Genomic DNA, 18,302 nt, shown 5'->3' with positions numbered 1-18,302 from the left:
GAGATAGCCCATAGCACCTGAACGTGACTGTTATTGCGTCTTCTATGTATTATTAAGGCGGAAGCCTTTGATGGCTCACGGGTCGGAAAAATTGACCGCCCGGCGTTATGGCACCAAAATTGGGGGTCGAACCCGACGACCTTCTTGTGTTAGAGCGGAGCTAACAAATGCACAATTAAATAAACATTTGTTATTTTATTCACTACTTTTTATTCGTTTATTATTATTATTATTATTATTATTATTATTATTATTATTATTATTATTATTATTATTATTATTATTATTATTATTATTATTATTATTATTATTATTATTATATTATTAAATTTATAAAGTCAAAATTAATGTTTAGGTAACCAAGGCACTCGAACCCATGACCTCTGGTGCTAATTAAGACGAAGTTAACATACGGCTAGTTAGGGCACTCGAACGTTCGACCTTTAAATTTTGCCGGATTTTCCGCCTCGTGAGCCATATAATGCTTCCGCATTAAAGCAAGTAATGAGAAAGAATGGACAGCTGGGCGAGTTGGTGCGGTAGCATATTCTCGATCTGCAGCCCGAATGGACACAGACGAAGACTAGAAGAAGACAGCACGAGCGCTCGTCCTGTCTTCTAGTTTTCGACTGTGTCCCTTCGTGGTGCAAACAAAGAATAAGAGAAGTTAAGTAATAGGAAGAAACAACACATTGGAACGAAAATGTCAAGTAATTTAATGAATCTCTTGTGAGCATACAGGCTTTCGCCTTCATCCCGCTTAGCGTGTGCTAAAGTGACGGTAAATTTCTGATGATTGCCCCGTAATGATAACACCCCGCAAGGAAGTAAGAAAATAAACGATGACGATGACGACGATGACATAGGCTCTCAGCCAACGGGACAAGTGGATGTGAACATGAAATGGGAGTCCTTTTTGCGAACGCCTGCATTGCCTGATCACGTCTTCAGACAGAATCCGAGCGGAAGCACTGTCTCGCAGACAAATTTAGCGCAGCCTTGACGACTTCGGTGAATCTGGAGGATTTGATGTTTAGACGGCAGCTATGTTGTTGACTGCATGCCTATGCATGCCGCATGGGGATGGCCGACACCGCAACCTGCGACCACTGCGGCCATGAGGAATCGATTGGCCATATTTTGTGCACCTGCCCGCAGTACAGTCCACAGAGGGAATGCCTTCGCCTCGAACTTAACCAGCTGGACCACCAAGCGCTATCGGAAAAAAAGAATTTTGCACCATCGAAAGGACCTAACATCACAGAAGAAGGCCGTGCAAGCACTATTGCGCTCTTTGCGATCTACCGGCCTTTGTGAACGTCTTTAGCTGGAACTCCTTTTGTGTGTGTGTGTCTCCGTGTGTGCGGGTTTCTTTTTGATTTTTTTAACGCTTTCCTCTCTCTCCTCTTTCTAACCTCTACCTCCCATCTCCAGTGTAGGGTAGCAAACCGGATACTGATATCTGGTTAACCTTCCCTGCATTTCCTCTTCATCTCTCTCTCTCTCTGCAGAACTGAGCACACCCATAGTAGCAGAATGTGCGCTCACTGTATCTCGAATTTTTTATGACACCTCCACCCGCCTCACGTATTACCCCCTCAAGTAACCATTAAATTTAAAAAAAATCACAGTTTCGCCATACGGCCGAAGCAATTAATGCTATAGCAACATATTAGAATGTCAGACGAAGTGTAAGAGTCCTAGCTGTAGTGGCAGTATGAATTGAAGTAAACGGAAGCTGACTAAGTAAAAACGAGCTGTTGAGCTAGGGGTCCTCTGTTTGAATCATGTCAGAGGACAGCTTCATCTATGTTTATTCTTAAAAGCCAACGTCTTTCTTAGCGATTTTGCCACCACCTTTCTGTATCGGCTATGTTTCAAATCTCTTTCCGGGGCCGATCCATGATGTAGCGCAAAGCCGCGCAAATGAAATTACATCGTTTTAAGGTTAGAGCTAAGTTATTTTTGCACACTTTTTGATATCAAAGTCTGAAAAGATTTAAGATGAACGGCATGCTCTGTCGGTGTTTTGTTTCATGACATTTGTTTTTGGATGGCCATCCTCAAAATTCTGTGGAATAACTTTGTCAAGAACATAAGACAAGGTATGAGCAACTTTAGTGATAGAATGGGCGATACAACCCGCATATGTGGCGTGTAATAAAGCAGGGTGTGGCATATAGCACACGTATACCAGATATATGCGGAACCTCACGGCGACGGCGACGGCAAAAATTCGCTTGGGGTGTCCATGTAATTGATATCGCAATCGAATAAATAAATTATGATAAGCGAACGTATCTTTCTTTCGGTCGCTGCTGAGAATGGCATCGCATGTTTAATTGCAAGTTTGTTTTGAAGCAATTGATATGAGTAAATTTTTCTCATGGTGTTTTTTACTCGTTTTTCAAACATCCCTAACGTAAATGTCGAAAAGAGGCAAACAGACTTCTCAGTAAATTCACAGGACAAATAGCATGCACACTCACAAAGAAAAGGAGGAGACATACGTATTGTAGTACTCAGCAGTTAATGAGGCAAGCCAAGCCTCAAACCGGAAACAACGATCCGACAAGGCGAATCGAGTTTGCCAGAGCTTTCGTTGAAACAAATTTATGCTGTTTCTTTCTCTGTTGTTACACTTTGTGTTCAGAGTATTCATTCTGTTTATATAGGTTTATTGTCTAGTTCGTTTGACTTTTCTATGTTCTTTGGCGTCTAATATACCTGATAATATTTTTTACTTTTTTATTTTTTTCTTTAGCGGAACTCTCATCATCTAGGCCTCTTCCCTTTTTTGCTAATAGGCTGCGTGGCTAGGCGGGTTTTAAGAAACATTGAGCAATCATTTCGCTAATTAACTGAAATCTGCTATAAGTTAACGTTTTAATTACAAGCTCTGTTTGCGCACCAGAAATCCAAAGACAAAAGCACCACTTTTGATATATGCGATCTTAAAGTGTACTACAAAATAATTGGGAGTGGCTAATAAGTTTGCCAGAACTGTGCCTCTAACAGTTCGTGACGATTTCAACTGGAACGCCGAGGGATCCTTTCTTTAGCGCATTTTGAGCACGGATGTCTAGCATGTCTAGACATGTCTAGACAGGATGTCTAGTTATTATACCGGCCAATTCTTCCGAATTTTTTTGTAATGTTTAGGAATTCTGCCTCGTTCTACGATTGTACGAAACTTGCCTCAAATATTGCGAAAATTTATGGTCGTGGTAAAGTTTTGCTCGTGGGTGCCCCAAGATATTCTTGGAAATCTGATGGTGAACGGTCACCAAAGATGTACTTGCTTCTAGCAAGTTCATTCGGTCAAATTCTTGTAGCAGGCTAAGTTGGCCACAGGAAAATGGCCGTAAATGTCACTGTTTTCTTAAAACAATCCGCATTCTTTGATCTTCCAAATTTGTTGCGGCTCGCGTGCAGTGTCAAAGGTAAATCATCGTTAATAACGCGCGCATGTATCCTGAAAATAAATGCGTGCTCAGACCAAATTAAAAAATATCGGTAATACCCCCTCCCCCTTGCCCTCTACGTGATGTCTGCAAGATTTTCACGAATAATAGAGAGAGAGAGAGAGAGAGAGAGAGAGGAAAGGGGAAAGGCAGGGAGGTTAACCAGAGAAAAAGATCCGGTTGGCTACCCTACACTGGGGAGAGAGGGGAGGGGGAGGTAAAGTGGTAACAAAGTAGAGATAAGGAAAGGAAGGAGCCTAGACACACAGTCACCATCGGTCACTGGCACCGAATACTGTCATCGCACAGCACAGTGACACTTGCCACACTATCAACATTTGTTCAGGCTACAGCCGCCTGTCCAATCCTGTCGCCCTCAAAAACCGCAACAGTGCCCTCGTCGCCCTCTGCTGCGATGGCTTGTGATGGCGGTATTGTAAAATAAGTTCCTCTGTGAGAGGTCTTTGGTCAAAGCGCGCTATCGCGGTTGCGAGTGATTTTCTCTGTAAATTATATCGAGGACAGTCACAAAGAAGGTGTTGAAAAGTCTCCTCGTTACCACAGTCCTCACACGTGGCGTCGTCGGCCCATCCAATTCGGTAAGCGAAAGACTTGGTGAAAGCCACCCCTAGCCACAGACGACAAAGCAGGGTAGCTTCGCGACGGCAGAGTCCAGCTGGAACACAAAGGCGTAGAGAGTAGTCAAGATTGTGGAGTCGGTAGTCGTGAAAACTTCCAGCGTTCCACAAGGAGAACGTGATGTCACGGCTGATCATTCGAAGTTTTCGAGCGGCATCTGTCCTTGATAACGGTATCGCCTCCTCTTCGTCCCCTTGAAGAGCCGACCGAGCAGCGTTGTCAGCGTGTTCATTCTCTATGACTCCGCAGTGACTTGGAAGCCACTGAAATGTCACGTGGTGTCCTTTCTCAGTTAAGGTATGAATGAGTTCTCTAATCTCAAATACCAGTTGTTCGTGTGGTCCGCGCCGCAGGGCCGATAGCAAAGATTGCAGTGCAGCCTTCGAGTCACTGAATATTGACCACCTTCGAGGTTGCTCTTGGCTGACGAGACGAAGTGCAGCGCGAAGGGCTGCAAGTTCCGCGGCCATCGGTGTCGTTGGGTGACATGTCTTGAAACTGATGGTGGTGGCTTTCGCTGGGAAGACCACGGCTCCAGAGGAAAACTGGAGAGTTGTCGATCCATCAGTATAAATATGTACGTGTTCGGCGTACTTCTCGTGCAAAAGGAGCAGAGTTAGTTGTTTAAGAGCAGGTGATGACAGCTCAGATTTTTTCCTGATTCCTGGTACGGTGAGGCGCACTGCGGGTCGAGCCAAACACCATGGGGGAATCGATGGCTTAGTTTCGGGGGTGAAGCCTGACGGGAGGCAGGTGGAATACTCCGAAATCGTAGTACAAAATGCTGCCTGCGGCCTTTCTGGCGGTAGTGTTGCCAGATGGTGGGAACAGGCACGGGCAACGTGCCTAATGTGCACTCTCAACACTTCTACCGCAATGTGTGTTTGTATAGGTTGGTCCCGAGCAATCGCAATAGTCGCTGCTATCGATGTGCATTTTGGCAAACCAAGACAAACCCTGAGAGCCCGAGCTTGAATAGCCTGTAGAGCACGGAGATTTGTCTGGCAGGTGTTGGTCAGTACGGGCAAACTGTATCTCAAGAAGCCCAGAAAAAGAGCCCTGTACAATTCCAACATTGCATGCACTGACATTCCCCAAGTCTTTCCTCCCAGAAACTTGAAAAGTTGGGAGATTGCTGTCAGACGCTTCTTCAAGTAGGTCACGTGGGGGCTCCATGAGAGATCTCTATCAATGATTATGCCAAGAAATTTGTGAGTCTTCTCATAAGAAATTAACTGGCCATTTATTGATATGGCGTAGGGTGTCATTGGTTTGCGAGTGAACGCCATCAGTGCACATTTGTCTGACGAGATTTCAAGACCTTGGTTGCGGAGGTATATAGCTATTAGAGTAGCAGCTTTTTGAAGTCTTGCACGTATCTGAGGACGTGTCACACCTGAGGTCCATATACATATGTCGTCGGCGTACATTGATATCTTGATCGCTGCTGGCAGATGATCAACGAGACCAATGAGTGTGAGGTTGAATAGGGTAGGGCTTAGTACACCGCCTTGAGGAACACCTCGGTACGTGTAGTGTAGTGCGGTTTTACCATCACCGGTACAGACAAAGAAAGATCTCATAAAAAGGTAATGAGAGATCCATTGGAAAACTCGACCACCTAGACCAACCATCTCAAGAGCATCGAGGATAGCCTCGTGAGATACGTTATCGTATGCCCCCTTGACATCCAAGAACAAAGCTGCACATAATCTTTTGCGTGACTTTTGAAGCTGGACGTACGTAGCGAGATCAACAACACTGTCTACTGAAGAGTGATCTCGACGAAAACCAGCCATGCAATTCGGTAACATGTTGTAGTGCTCCAGGTACCACTCCAAGCGGGCAAGGATCATCTTTTCCATTATCTTTCCCACACAGCTGGCCAGCGCTATTGGGCGGTATGAGGTGGGTTCAAGTGGGGACTTGCCTTGCTTCAGGAGAGGGGCCAAGCGGCTTATCTTCCATTCTTCGGGAACCATGCCATCCTGCCAAGATAAGTTGTAGAGATGTAACAGTTCTCTCCGTGCGCCATCACTCAGGTTGTTCAAGGCGCGGTAGGATATTCCATCTGGTCCCGCGGATGAAGAACGCCTGCATAGAGCAAGAGCCGCTTCTAGTTCCTCCATTATGAAAGGAAGATCCATGCGGCCGTCACGTGAAACAGGGATGCGACTGGGGGCTCGAAAGCCTGGACCGGTTGCTTGGCCAGCGATCCTTGCACAAAAGTCTTCTGCAACATCAGCCTCTAGCCGCCCCTGGAAGAGCGCCAGCGCTTTGAATGGGAAGCGTTGTTCAGGGAAGGAACGTAGACCACGTATGGTTCTCCAGATGTGGGAAAGTGGCTTTCGGGGGTCTAGTGACTGGCAAAATCTTGCCCAAGTTGGCAAGCATGTAGCTACTTTTGGTGATTAAAGAAAAAATTCTGGGCCTTTATGTGCCGGAAAGACGATGTGATTATGAAACCGGTGAGTTCCCTCAACGTACACCTAACTCAATCCTAGGGTACTTCACGCACTTTCCGGAGGCGAACTATCTCTACGTATGTTTGCATCAATCCATGTATGTTTCTATCTAACCGTTTTACCGCCTGCCTGGGTCACTGGGTAGTCCATAGTCGATTGGCTGGCGCACGGATCTGCCGTGCTGAGTGAACAGGGATCGAAACCAACCGTAGGACTATCTCGGGTCACTGAGCGTTGTGGCAATGTGCACATATGTGTGCCGCTCTTCAAATAACTTCTTTAACGCCGACATGAATCACCGCGAATGACTCATGTTGGAGGTCATGCGCAGGCTTCGCGGCGGCGACACCAGATGGCACTAATAGTTTTTAAGGAAGCGTGAGGAAAGAGTCCAGATGCAGTACATGGTCTCGTACATAAGTCCTTTCGAGGGTGGCAATACGTTGTGCTGCTATATTGATTCAACGCTAAACGCATTACAATCGACAGTCATTGTGAGATGGAGTTCTGCCTCATTTTTATCCCCCCCCCTATTGAAATGGCGGGCCATGGCGGGCATCGAACCCGGGACCTCGAGCTCAACAGCAGAATGTTAAAGCCACTGGGCTAACGTGGGTGGGTTCTCAGGACTTTTTTTGTTGTTAAGAAGACACGACTCCGCAGCCCCTCGGCTTCAATTTCAAAATTACGACTTGCACGTGCCATAAATTCATTAATTAAAACAGGAGCTAGCATAATTAGTCACTAAGCGAAATTATTGTCAAAGTTTTTCTCGCTGCTAATTTTTACCAAGCCACGTAGCTTACCTGCGAAAACGGCAGGAGCCTATGTATGAGTTGTTATATTAATCACTGTTTTATAGTTTCGCACAATAAGGAAGACACTCACTTATCCCTCGTGTAAAGAGTAGCAGAGGACACAGCGGTTGCTCCTAACATCTCCTGGTTCGCTCACGCCAGAAAATGTGCCACGTGCACAAAATGAGACAATGATATATATATTTCAAGTGCCGTGATATCCTTAAGGTCATGCCTAAATATATGCCCTTAAAGACAAAGAGAAGAAAAAAGAGAAAGATCACAAGCTGTGTGCATGACATGAAACGTGCCACATTCCTACCTGAAATGGGGTACCAAAGTTTCTTTTTTCAAAAATGAAGCGGCTAGCGTTGCAAGAAGTAAGCGAGCTAGCAGCGATTAGAATTTTTTAAAAGTTAGCGTACACAAAACCAACTATAAATGAAAAAAAAATAAAGGTAGAGAGACTGTATTGCGCGCGTAAATACAGACGTTAACATCAGTTCTTCACTACGCTCGATGGCCCTGGTGATTTTGGTTCTGTTTCTTTTCAGTGAAGCTCACTCTAGGCCGTTTACAAAAGCGGCTCTTGTGGTCCTCAGCCTTAGCCAAACGCGAAAGCTATAATGAGCTGCCAGCATGCCGGCTACGTACTCCAGGAGGAAGTCGACTTTGCCTTTACCGTAACGAGCTGCACCGGCCCGCTTAATGACATCGCTGGTTTGTATTCGCACGCATCATCATCTGTTCTCGAGACTGTGAAAGTCGGCTTTGCTTTCGCGATTACGCTATCACGTTTTATAACTTTTGCTTTAGGACTCAACTACGAGGGCGTATTTGATAAATACCGGGTTTTTAAACTTCAAGTGAAATTTAAAAAAAATCTGCTATGGCATATGTCACCGACCTACTGCTTGAGCTGAATTAGATGGGCAGGAAGACATTACTTGCGAAGGAATAAAGAAAAGCACCTTAGACTAATTAACACAAATTATTTAGTTAACGAATTAACCAACTGCGTTAACGCGCGTACTCCAATTTGTGAATTAAAGCCCCTGATCTAACACGGCGCATTCACGCCTGGAGTGAATTCCGAAACTATAGCATCGGTTTTGCGATAAGCGCTGTTGAACTTGCGGCAGGAATGCATTGTTGTTCCCCATAACGTTTTTGGCAATACGACTATTTATGCGGTTAAGCTCTATATACTGTTAAGCTCTATATGCGGTTATCTGTATACTTCTATCTGTATATTATTTTTATGTAATAATAAAATTGATTGATTGATTGATTGATTGACTCAAGCTCGAAAATAACCAGAACATTAATGCATTTCGTTGCATTCTTTGGGCACGCGCACCTCTAAACGGACGCCAACCTCTAATTAGTTACAATGATTCTCTCTGCAAACCCACCGGCTACAATACGCAAATTACAATGTGCGCCGTAATGTAACTTGTTTAAAATGCGCTTGGCGAAAGCTTGGTATTCAGTCGATTCCGAATTTCGACTTTTCGTGAGACTATGGTGCCCGTCATTTAGAGTATAGTTTGGCTCAAGAAGTGGAAATGGGCCACGTGCTACGGGAAAATCTTCAAAATTCTGACCCGCCGTAGTGGTTGCTTAATGGTTATAAGGTGCCGGGCTGCTATGCGCGAGGTCGCGGGGTCGAATTCCGGCCACGACGGCCGCATTTCGAAGGGGGCGCGATGCGAAAAAATACTCGTGTGCTTAGATTTAGGCGCACGTTAAGGAACCCCAGGTGGTCGAAATTATTCCGGAGTCCGCCACTACGGCGTGCCTCGTAATCGGATCGTGGTTTTGGCACGTAAAACCAACTTAATTTAATTTTTTTTCTTCGGAATTCTGCTGACGATATAGAGTTGTCGCTTAGTGGGGCGAACAAAGAATTAAAATGTTAATTTATAATGCTTTGTTTGCGAGCCACCTTCATTATTGCTGCCTTATTTTGGGCACCGCATCTGTTACAAATATTAACCGTTTGCTTGTAATACAAAAGAAAATTGCTCGCGTAATTAGTGATATGCCCTTTGACTCCCCATCTGAGCCCCTATTTAAAAAAAGAAACTTCGGGTAATTAAAGTCAGCGATATGCTTAACTACCGCCTTGCTCTTCGATACCTAAAGGAAACCAAACAGAACTTAAGCCTTGTTTCATCTCTGGCTAGATTGGAACACAACATCCCATGTTATAACACCAGGTCCCCGGAATATTGGCATGTGGTGCATGTGCGTTCAACTCATGGTAACCATATGGCTTGTTACACTCTCCCCACTTTGCTGAATAATCTCAGATCTGCGTCCATAGATGTATCTAATTGTTCTGGCAGAGAACTGTATAATTTCTATTGCCCCAAGAATTGGGTTTGACCATATACCTAATCTTTATTTAAGAGTTGTGTTTATCTATATATCTATATTTTTGGTTTTTCCCGAGCGTTTGATGTACGAAGGAAGTTAGTTTAAGTGAGATCCTATGTGCTATATGCCCTTACTTTCTCTTTCTCTCTTTTTGCTCTTCCTCTTTCCTTTCTTTCTATCTTTTATTTTTTTTCTCGCTTCTTGCTGTCTGGTGCCTTTTTGACCTGCTGTTTATTAGGACCAGTCAAGTTGCCTTGGCACATTGTACCACTTGTTTTCATGAATAAAGGCATTATTATTATAATTCAGCAGCTTTAATGGGGCCCTGACGAAGACGGGCACGTGAAAAGTTGGCCCCATGTGGAAAAGTTGGCCTCAACTAGGTTTCCTTTGTTAGTGCACCCACCGTGTTAACTCAGTGATTTATTTATTTATTTATTTATTTATTTATTTATTTATTTATTGATTGATTGATTGATTGATTATTTGTTTGTGACAATACGTGCGATGAAACTCGGTTGCTATGATGTTGCCCTTCCAAGCTCGAAGTAGCGGCTTCCATCCCGACCACGGCGGCCGCATTCTGATGGGGACGCAAAGCAGAATAAAAGATATTGCTCGTGTACTGTGCATTGGATGCAGGTTTGGAACCGCAGCTGGTAAAAATTAATCCGAAGTCCGCACTACGGTGTGGCTCACAATCATATCCTGGTTTGGCCGCGTATAATTAGTCCGGTGCTTCATTCGTTTAATTCTTATCGTCTTGCTAATAACTTCAACTATCCATCCACCTATATTGTTCAAGTTAATCTTGTTTTATTATTATTATTATTATTATTATTATTATTATTATTATTATTATTATTATTATTATTATTATTATTATTATTATTATTATTATTATTATTATTATTATTAACCAAACATGACGGTAGTAATGCTGGAGACGAATGCAGACATTCGTGGTTACCGGACTAGGCCTCTGGCGCCCCGGTATACATTCACCAGTAAACAGCATTGGATAAAAAAAAATGGCACATACCAACAACAAAAAAAGAAAGAAAGATTGGCAAACAGTTCGGAAGCAGGATTTAACGTACCCTAGTAACAGGGCAATAGTCGCCAGAAAAGAGCAACATAAAATGCACGTGGAATAGAATAACGCTTAGCATGCCACAAGAACATCTTAGACCACTGACAGAACGCTATGTCGAACATCTTAAAAGGGGCCATTATTTCCTTTGGCGTGGTACGCCATGAAAATGACCACGCCCGTCTAACTACACAGCAACAGTGGTGACACAAACGAGCACAGCTCCAGAACTCTTTCGAGATGTCGCTGTGAAATTTTGAACCATGCCTTACAAGCACGAAAAATATACACGTGTATATATATATATATATATATAGAAGGAGAAAGAAAAAGTAATATGAACCGAGCGCAAACGGTTTTAAAAATGAAACGAAGCGAGAAGCACTAAGAAAATCCCAAGATCGCACATCTGCCTGTCAGTTTGCTAGATGTTCCGGTCGTACCAGAGGAGGAAAAAAATAAGATTTTCCCTGTCGGCACTTTTCGTGTGACAAAAGCACGTTCTTCTCTTTAAGCCGATTGCTCTCACGGCGCGAGGCACCAGGTCTCTGAAGAATACAGCCCAGTAGAAGAATGCTTCGTCCCAAGCTGAAAAATATAGACGAAAAAAAAAAGCCATTGATGAGCACAAAGGCCTGGCGGACACGTTTTCCGCCTAAAGTGAGACGGCGCTTTTTGAAAGCCCTTCAGAAATTGGAGGGGGGGGGGGGGTACGATTGCGCTATCTCTCGTTGCAACTGACAGCTCGCAGATTGAATGCTGACTTCCTATACAGCAAGACGCTCGCACTTCAAAGAGTACCGTAGTATGAAGAAGAGCGAAGACAATATACGGTATAGACAATAGGCAATAGACGAGAAACAGCATATTTCTTTTTTTTAATCGTTTCTTATTTTCAAGAGGGCTCGCGGACGATCGTATCCGCATATTTTGGGCTCAGGATATTCTTCGCAGAACACGTTTTCATCCACAGTTCAGTTAGAAGTTGCCCTATTCATTCACGCTTTTGGGAAAGGGGCGAAACATTTTCCTTGGCTTTAGTTCGCGTTCCAGGTGTTTGCGTTACTTTTCTTACTTCCGTCTATTACATCTGCCGGGTCAAACGTATTTTTCGGGTAGTTGCACTGAGAAAAACACACCTTCGGCAATACGAATAAAAGCTGCATGTCCGCGGCTTAGAACAAAATGCAGACATTTTTTTTACTATAATTTTATGAAACAGTAAACAGTACGCCTCGTCACCAAGTATTTACCCGACTGACGCTGAATAGTGCACGTACACCTATGTATACATAGTATGCACGTACGCCATTCAACGATATTCCGCGACTTCCGGTTTACGGCAGCGCCATCTTGGGGAACCTGTAAGCCTATGCGCGCGCCTGTTGATAAGGTACCCCAAGATGGCGGAAGGTAGCGGAAGCAGACGACAGCAGCGGATGTGACGTCACGTGCATACTATGTATTGAAGGTGCTCTCAGTCGGTCGCTTTAAAACTGCTGAATAGTCTATACATTACTGTCCAAAGTTGTATATGTGTAATCAATGCTTCAGAATCGTATACTGCCGACATGTTGACATGGAAGGTTTTCACTTGCGAAAACACTAGAAATGTTGCCACGTGACACTCGACGATAAAATCCGCGGCCGTGGGACTGAGGATGACAAAGCGTCTTTTTTTATTCGCGTAGTTACCTTTATATTGTTGCGCAGTTTTCTACCTGCAGAATTGGCACGCCTCAATGATTACATTATCCATCTACTGACACGGAAGGCACAGCAAAATGAGCGGGAATGTTTAGCACTGGTATGGCATACGTTGATGACTGAAGGACGCGTCGTGGTCTTGTTTCTTAAAGTGAAGGGGCACCACGTTAGCCCCCACGATTACGGCAAAATCTCTCGTTCTCTTTGCATGGTGAAATTTTATATATTTGGGGTTTTACGTGCCAAAACCACTTTCTGATTATGAGCACGCCGTAGTGGAGGACTCCGGAAATTTCGACCACCTGGGGTTCTTTAACGTGCACCTAAATCTAAGCACACGGGTGTTTTCGCATTTCGCCCCCATCGAAATGCGGCCGCCGTGGCCGGGATTCGATCCCGCGACCTCGTGCTCAGCAGCCAAACACCATAGCCACTGAGTAACCACGGCGGGTCATGGTGAAATTAAATACGTAGTTGAAATCTCAGAGTTATGCAAATTGCGTCTGGAAACAAAATTTTCAAGACTGACTTAAGGTGTAGCCGAGTAAGTATTGTATTAAGAAGCAGGTCTTCATTTTTTTTTCTTCTTTCTTCTTGTTCTTCTTAATTTTTTTGTGACGAAGTCGCAAATATAGGCTTAACTTTCTATGGTTTCTTCATGGCTCACATTACGTGGTTAATTATGCATACCACTGCTTTCCAGTTTATATCCACGAGATTGCACGGGCACAATCGCTGAAACTGCTCAGAGTGATAGCAAAAACAAATAAACTCTACACGAAAGAAATCACATTGAAACAATACTGGCAGTGATCTTCATAAATCCTATCAGTGCAAGCAAGCTGCAGAACGCAAAGTCACCAAGATGAATAGGCACTGCTGTTTAAATTTGCACTAGCGAATAATAATAATAATGTAATAATTAATGACGTACTGTAATTGCGCTAATTTTACGTGAAGGCAGAACGAATACGCTCGAACGAGTGTCCAAATCATTTTGGGGCAGAGATTATTGTTGGGAGCAGTGAAAAGCCAAGAAGAAAAATGCACGTAGTCGTCCGAACTTACTGACCGTACTATTCCTGCTTGTTTACAAAACACTGCCTATTTCCTCAAGGGAATTTCAGTTGCACCAACGAAGCTACTCACCTGCGACGAACAGCTCGACGATAGCCTCTGTTATGGTTACACCCACGTCGGTTACGTTCTCACCGCGGTACGAAACGTTGCACACGTAACTTCCGGTGTCAGAGCGATTCAGTTGGTTGAGGAGCAAAGCGGGCGGATCGCTCAGCAGTGAAAAGAACGCCCTGCCGATCCACGATGGCTGCTTCCAGTGGGCACCGTCAACTAGTCCAACAGCTGCTCCCAACACTGTGATCGTTGGTGGCTCGGGAGCCACCAATGCGTAAACTTTCTTTGGTGCCTGGCTGGTGTCAATGCTTTGAGGTAAGCCGCTGGACGAGCTCAGCTTGACGTCTGCTACGCGGAACCAGATGACAGAGACGGGTTCTTTGGACGCCATGTTGATGGGACAAGGAAGTGACGTCTGCTCGCCTTCCAGAAGGCTTAGCCTTAGCGGTGACAGAGGAAATGGTCCTGTTCCTGCATTGGAGACAGGCGAAACCATCCTGTAATATCGTTCACTTGTGAAGTACATGCAATGTACGACAAACTTCTTGGCGCCTAGATAATCTTAATGCCTGCTTCTGCAGCGGAATGAGGCGAAGAACGCCCTGTAGTACCATTCAGCAGTGAAGTAACGCAGCGACCAGTATATTTTCATCTCAACGGTGTTACCAGAGTAGCCGGTAGGGCGTTGTTTCAACCAACCTAGCCACGTAGAAGTCTCCACTGCTTGGTTACGTGTTGCGCGTTCAGTAAAGTGACATTTGTCCTGGAGAACATTTTAACTTGGCAGCTACTTTATTTCCTTCTAACATTCCACAGCCAGCCACAGGGCAGTAGCAGGAGTGGGTAATGAACAATGCAACAAAATAAATATTTTTATTGCTGTGAGAATCGTAAAAAGCAGCTTGAAACTCCTCAAGTGGCAGTCTGCGGATACTTCGGAGCGAAAAGATCAAAAATGGGAAGATTACACAATTGTGTAGAAATAGACGTAATGAGGGCATTAAAATCGAACCTCTTCTCTTTTCCCTGCTAATTGTGGACACAGGGCGAACATATTAAGTTACTTATAAGATTGTAGGTAAAATTCCTGTTAAGTAGGAGCAAGGAGGTTATGTAAACCTCTTGGGTAAAAGCTTGGCATCTTATGAGGGGTATGTAGTCAAGACGCCTAAATGCTTTACTGTGCGTGATGTTAATGAGTGCTAAAACATATTCGATGAAAATCATTCCTAAATAGCTATATTTATAGGCTTTCTGAAAAAAAAAAGTAATGTTTGGGCATGTTAAGGCGGATGGGCATTCGCGTTTCGATTGTGAGACACATACAGTCTCATTGAATTTAATGTTTATCTCTCCTTTGCAACAGCAAGTGCAAAATGTTTCAGACGACTGTGAATACTTAATGATGAACGAGAGGTATAGTTACTTGATATGTTGATGCTCCAAATGCCGCACAGGTTCTGTTTCAGACGCTGTGCTAAATTGCACTACCTTCGGGATCGGCCAACAAAAACGGTCAGAAATCCCACATAAAAAAAGTCGGTCTACATTCGACAAGAGTACATCAGGTCATACATATCAAAAAATGACTTTTGCTGAAAAAAAAATGTATGAGATGAGGACGGTGTCGTAGCAGGCAGAGGTGATCCTACGCAATAAATTAGAGATAGCAGAGTGGCCGCTTGCAACCGATGTTGATATCGATTGGTATCAATATAGGTTGGGTATAAACAGGTCTCGCGTGGCTACTCCAGCGCAGATTCTGCGGAATGAAGGGATCGAGAAGAAAACGAGAACGAAAGACAGACACAGACACACGAGCAAACATTAGCACAAATGCCCTAAAACGAAAGTTTGTTCACATAGTCTTAGCGGGGCCTGTATCCCGCAGAAATGATATAAGCACTACTGTGGGGCACAGTGGAGATCGCAGACACTGTCACGGTCGAAGGTCCCGCAGCTGAAGTCACTTGTCGTGTCTCGTGCTTAAAGCGTCCTTAAAAAATAATCAGCCCTTGAGGTTGCAGAGCGACTACACATAGAAATTACTCTGTATCTAAGTCCACGTGGACACCTCAGGTGAGACACAGTGGCGTTCGGGACAAATGAATTTTAAGTAAGCAGTGAGACTGCTTAGGTGACTGTGCGCGTAGGTGACTGTTAGCGGTTGCTCCGATTCAAGGGTGACCTCATTAACGACAAGTTTCATCATCGTCAACGTCATTCATCGTCATCAATCATAATCAACTCAAATTTTACACGCCACGGGATCGGCTAACGCTCTCCTGCACGATTCGCTTGAGGGCGCCCTTAAACAACAAGCGTTGGATATTTTACTGGGTTTACTGCACTCTAGTGCTTTACTTTCAATCCACCCCCCCCCCCTCCAAAGAAAAAGAACAAGTTCATTATCTAAGATGCTGCCATTAATCTCATCCGTTTGAAACAATTTAGATAACTAGGAAAGTGAGGTTATGTCGCAACGTTTCTTGGAGTAAAATACCTTGTTGAGTAGCGGCAATTGGCACCTGTCTCTCAAGCGTGCAGTTCTTTCTTTGAATTTTCGGAAGGACAATATTGCCCTCGTTAAGCGGTGACAAGGCGTCCGCCTCCCAACGATAGAATTGTTTATTCGAATTCAACTAACGACGAGAAGTGATTTAACTCGAGCGTGACGTTGCTGATGTTCCACGCCCATAATTCCACGCCCATAACTAGTTACCGAAGTTAAAAAAAATGTCTACAGCACTCTCTAAAACAGTAAAAACCACAATATTGAAAAAGTAAATGCCCTAACGACCGAGAATTGATGGCTACGATAACACTGACCGAGCTACGTATATCAGTGCGCTACTGCACGGGACACTTTAATCATTGCCGTCGTTGCTAGTGGGATGCTTAGGAAATTTTGTTTCAGAGTCTTTTTTCAGTATTTTTGGGGGAAAAAAACGCACTTTTCATTTCGCCCAGCAGAGATCCTTCGCAAGTGGAATAAAACTGGCGAAAACTTTCTGAACGTTGGCAAGACTATTTTCTCAGCACTCAATGCACGCAGAAATTGCTGGGGACTCGGTTTCATGGACTAAAAGGCAGTCTCCTCTACAATATATCCTCCCACAGCCAAGATAAAAGATAACAGATAATGGTAATAGAAACATAACAGATAGATAATGCGATTGTACGAAACAGGCGACGAATCAACGTATAGTTATAACCCCGTAACTACATTTGCGCGCGCAATAAGAGCGGGAGACGCTGAATTCAGTGACATGTGGGAAAAACCTCAAGCTGAAGCTCATTTGCGATCCGACTTGTCACGCGTCTGTGTTCGGCATTTGAGAGTGCGATGCCATTTATTTCGACAAAGAGGCGAATCGTGCAAAACAAACACGTTTACGCCGCTGTGGGACAACATTTGTCATCAACAAGCCCGAGCGAGGGCGTGTGTTTAGGGAAACGCTGAAATGCGGAATTCCTCTGCGCCTGAAGATTTCGGTAGAAATCGTGTGGAGCAATTTCGTTTCGCAAAAGAGCACAGACACAGCCGGCGTCGGCGATGTTAAAAAGGAATACAAGAAAGACGCATCGATGTAGAATTTTTTTTTTGCCAGCCCTTTTTCTCCAAACAAAGTACTTCGAATATCCCATGCTTTTTTTTTAAGGGACAACGCTTTGGCGCTGGGGCTACGAATGGTTGCAGGCATTCATTATTAAGACTTGGTGGAGCAGCTTGTTTCAGAAGTACTCAGTCATGAAGTTTTTGAAGAAGAACAGCCGATTGGTTGAGTTCGTGGTTTTCCATGTTACTTAAAGAACAGCGCTAACGACACAGGACAAAGATCGAGAGCGGAGTCGCAGTAGCAAGTCGGCGCCGTGTGTGTTCCCGGTGTCTTTCTTTGTCCTGCGTTGGTAGGGCTGTTTTTAAGTAATATGAATTTTTTCATTTGATTCGCTACATTCGATCGATGCAACCATGGCGTGGTGAAATTTAATTCTCTCTCGCTCCAAGCGTTTTCAGTTCGGCATGTTTACGATTGAGATTCTACCCGACGTAGCAAACACATGCGTACTGAGCGTAGGTCTGTCTTTTCTCAGTGATTTCTCAGTACCTGCATCAGGGTAAGTATAGGTAAGTCGCATTAAAGCTTCTGAGCACCTGAGGTGGTCTGGAATGCAATTTTAAACAAAATCGTCTATCTATTGTATGGGCAATTATTTACTGAATCAGTAACGCAATGCATCTTAACGAAAGCGAAAATAATATCTGCAAATAATTTTATTCAATAGAGGCGGTCTTATTGTGTTGAATGTGCAATTAGTTAATGAAGAACGACGGAGAACAAGAGTATATTAAGAGGGACAACATCATTGAAGAACCACCCATGAGGAATTAAGCAATGAACTTGGGCTAGTGAAGCACAACTGTAACCGATGAACCAAGTCTAATGACCTAAAGAAGTAAAGAATTAATTAGTAATAAAATAATGAGAAACTGCCAGTAAAAAAAACAACAGTAACGAATACGCCCATTATTTTTTCAACGCTTTATGAGGCCAAAACAGAGTATCTGGTCAACTGTCTTCGCAAATAGACAGGCCAAACCGAGGACTCCAATCAGTGT

General features: G+C 44.0%; 1 protein-coding gene across 1 annotated transcript in view; it reads right to left on the bottom strand.

Moving 5' to 3' along the window:
- The window catches only part of LOC142558154 (uncharacterized), a 261,951-nt gene that overhangs the window by 18,835 nt on the left and 224,814 nt on the right, over window positions 1-18,302 (bottom strand). Inside the window, exon 2 of the mRNA XM_075670315.1 lies at window positions 13,697-14,152. Within this exon, the coding sequence (XP_075526430.1) occupies window positions 13,697-14,152 (456 nt within the window). The remainder of the gene's footprint in view (window positions 1-13,696; window positions 14,153-18,302) is intronic.

This window comes from Dermacentor variabilis, chromosome 9 (genome assembly GCF_050947875.1).
Source record: "Dermacentor variabilis isolate Ectoservices chromosome 9, ASM5094787v1, whole genome shotgun sequence".
Classification (NCBI taxonomy): domain Eukaryota; kingdom Metazoa; phylum Arthropoda; class Arachnida; order Ixodida; family Ixodidae; genus Dermacentor; species Dermacentor variabilis.
The sequence above is the reverse complement of the archived record's forward strand: the minus strand, read 5'-3'. Positions and strand labels throughout refer to the sequence as shown.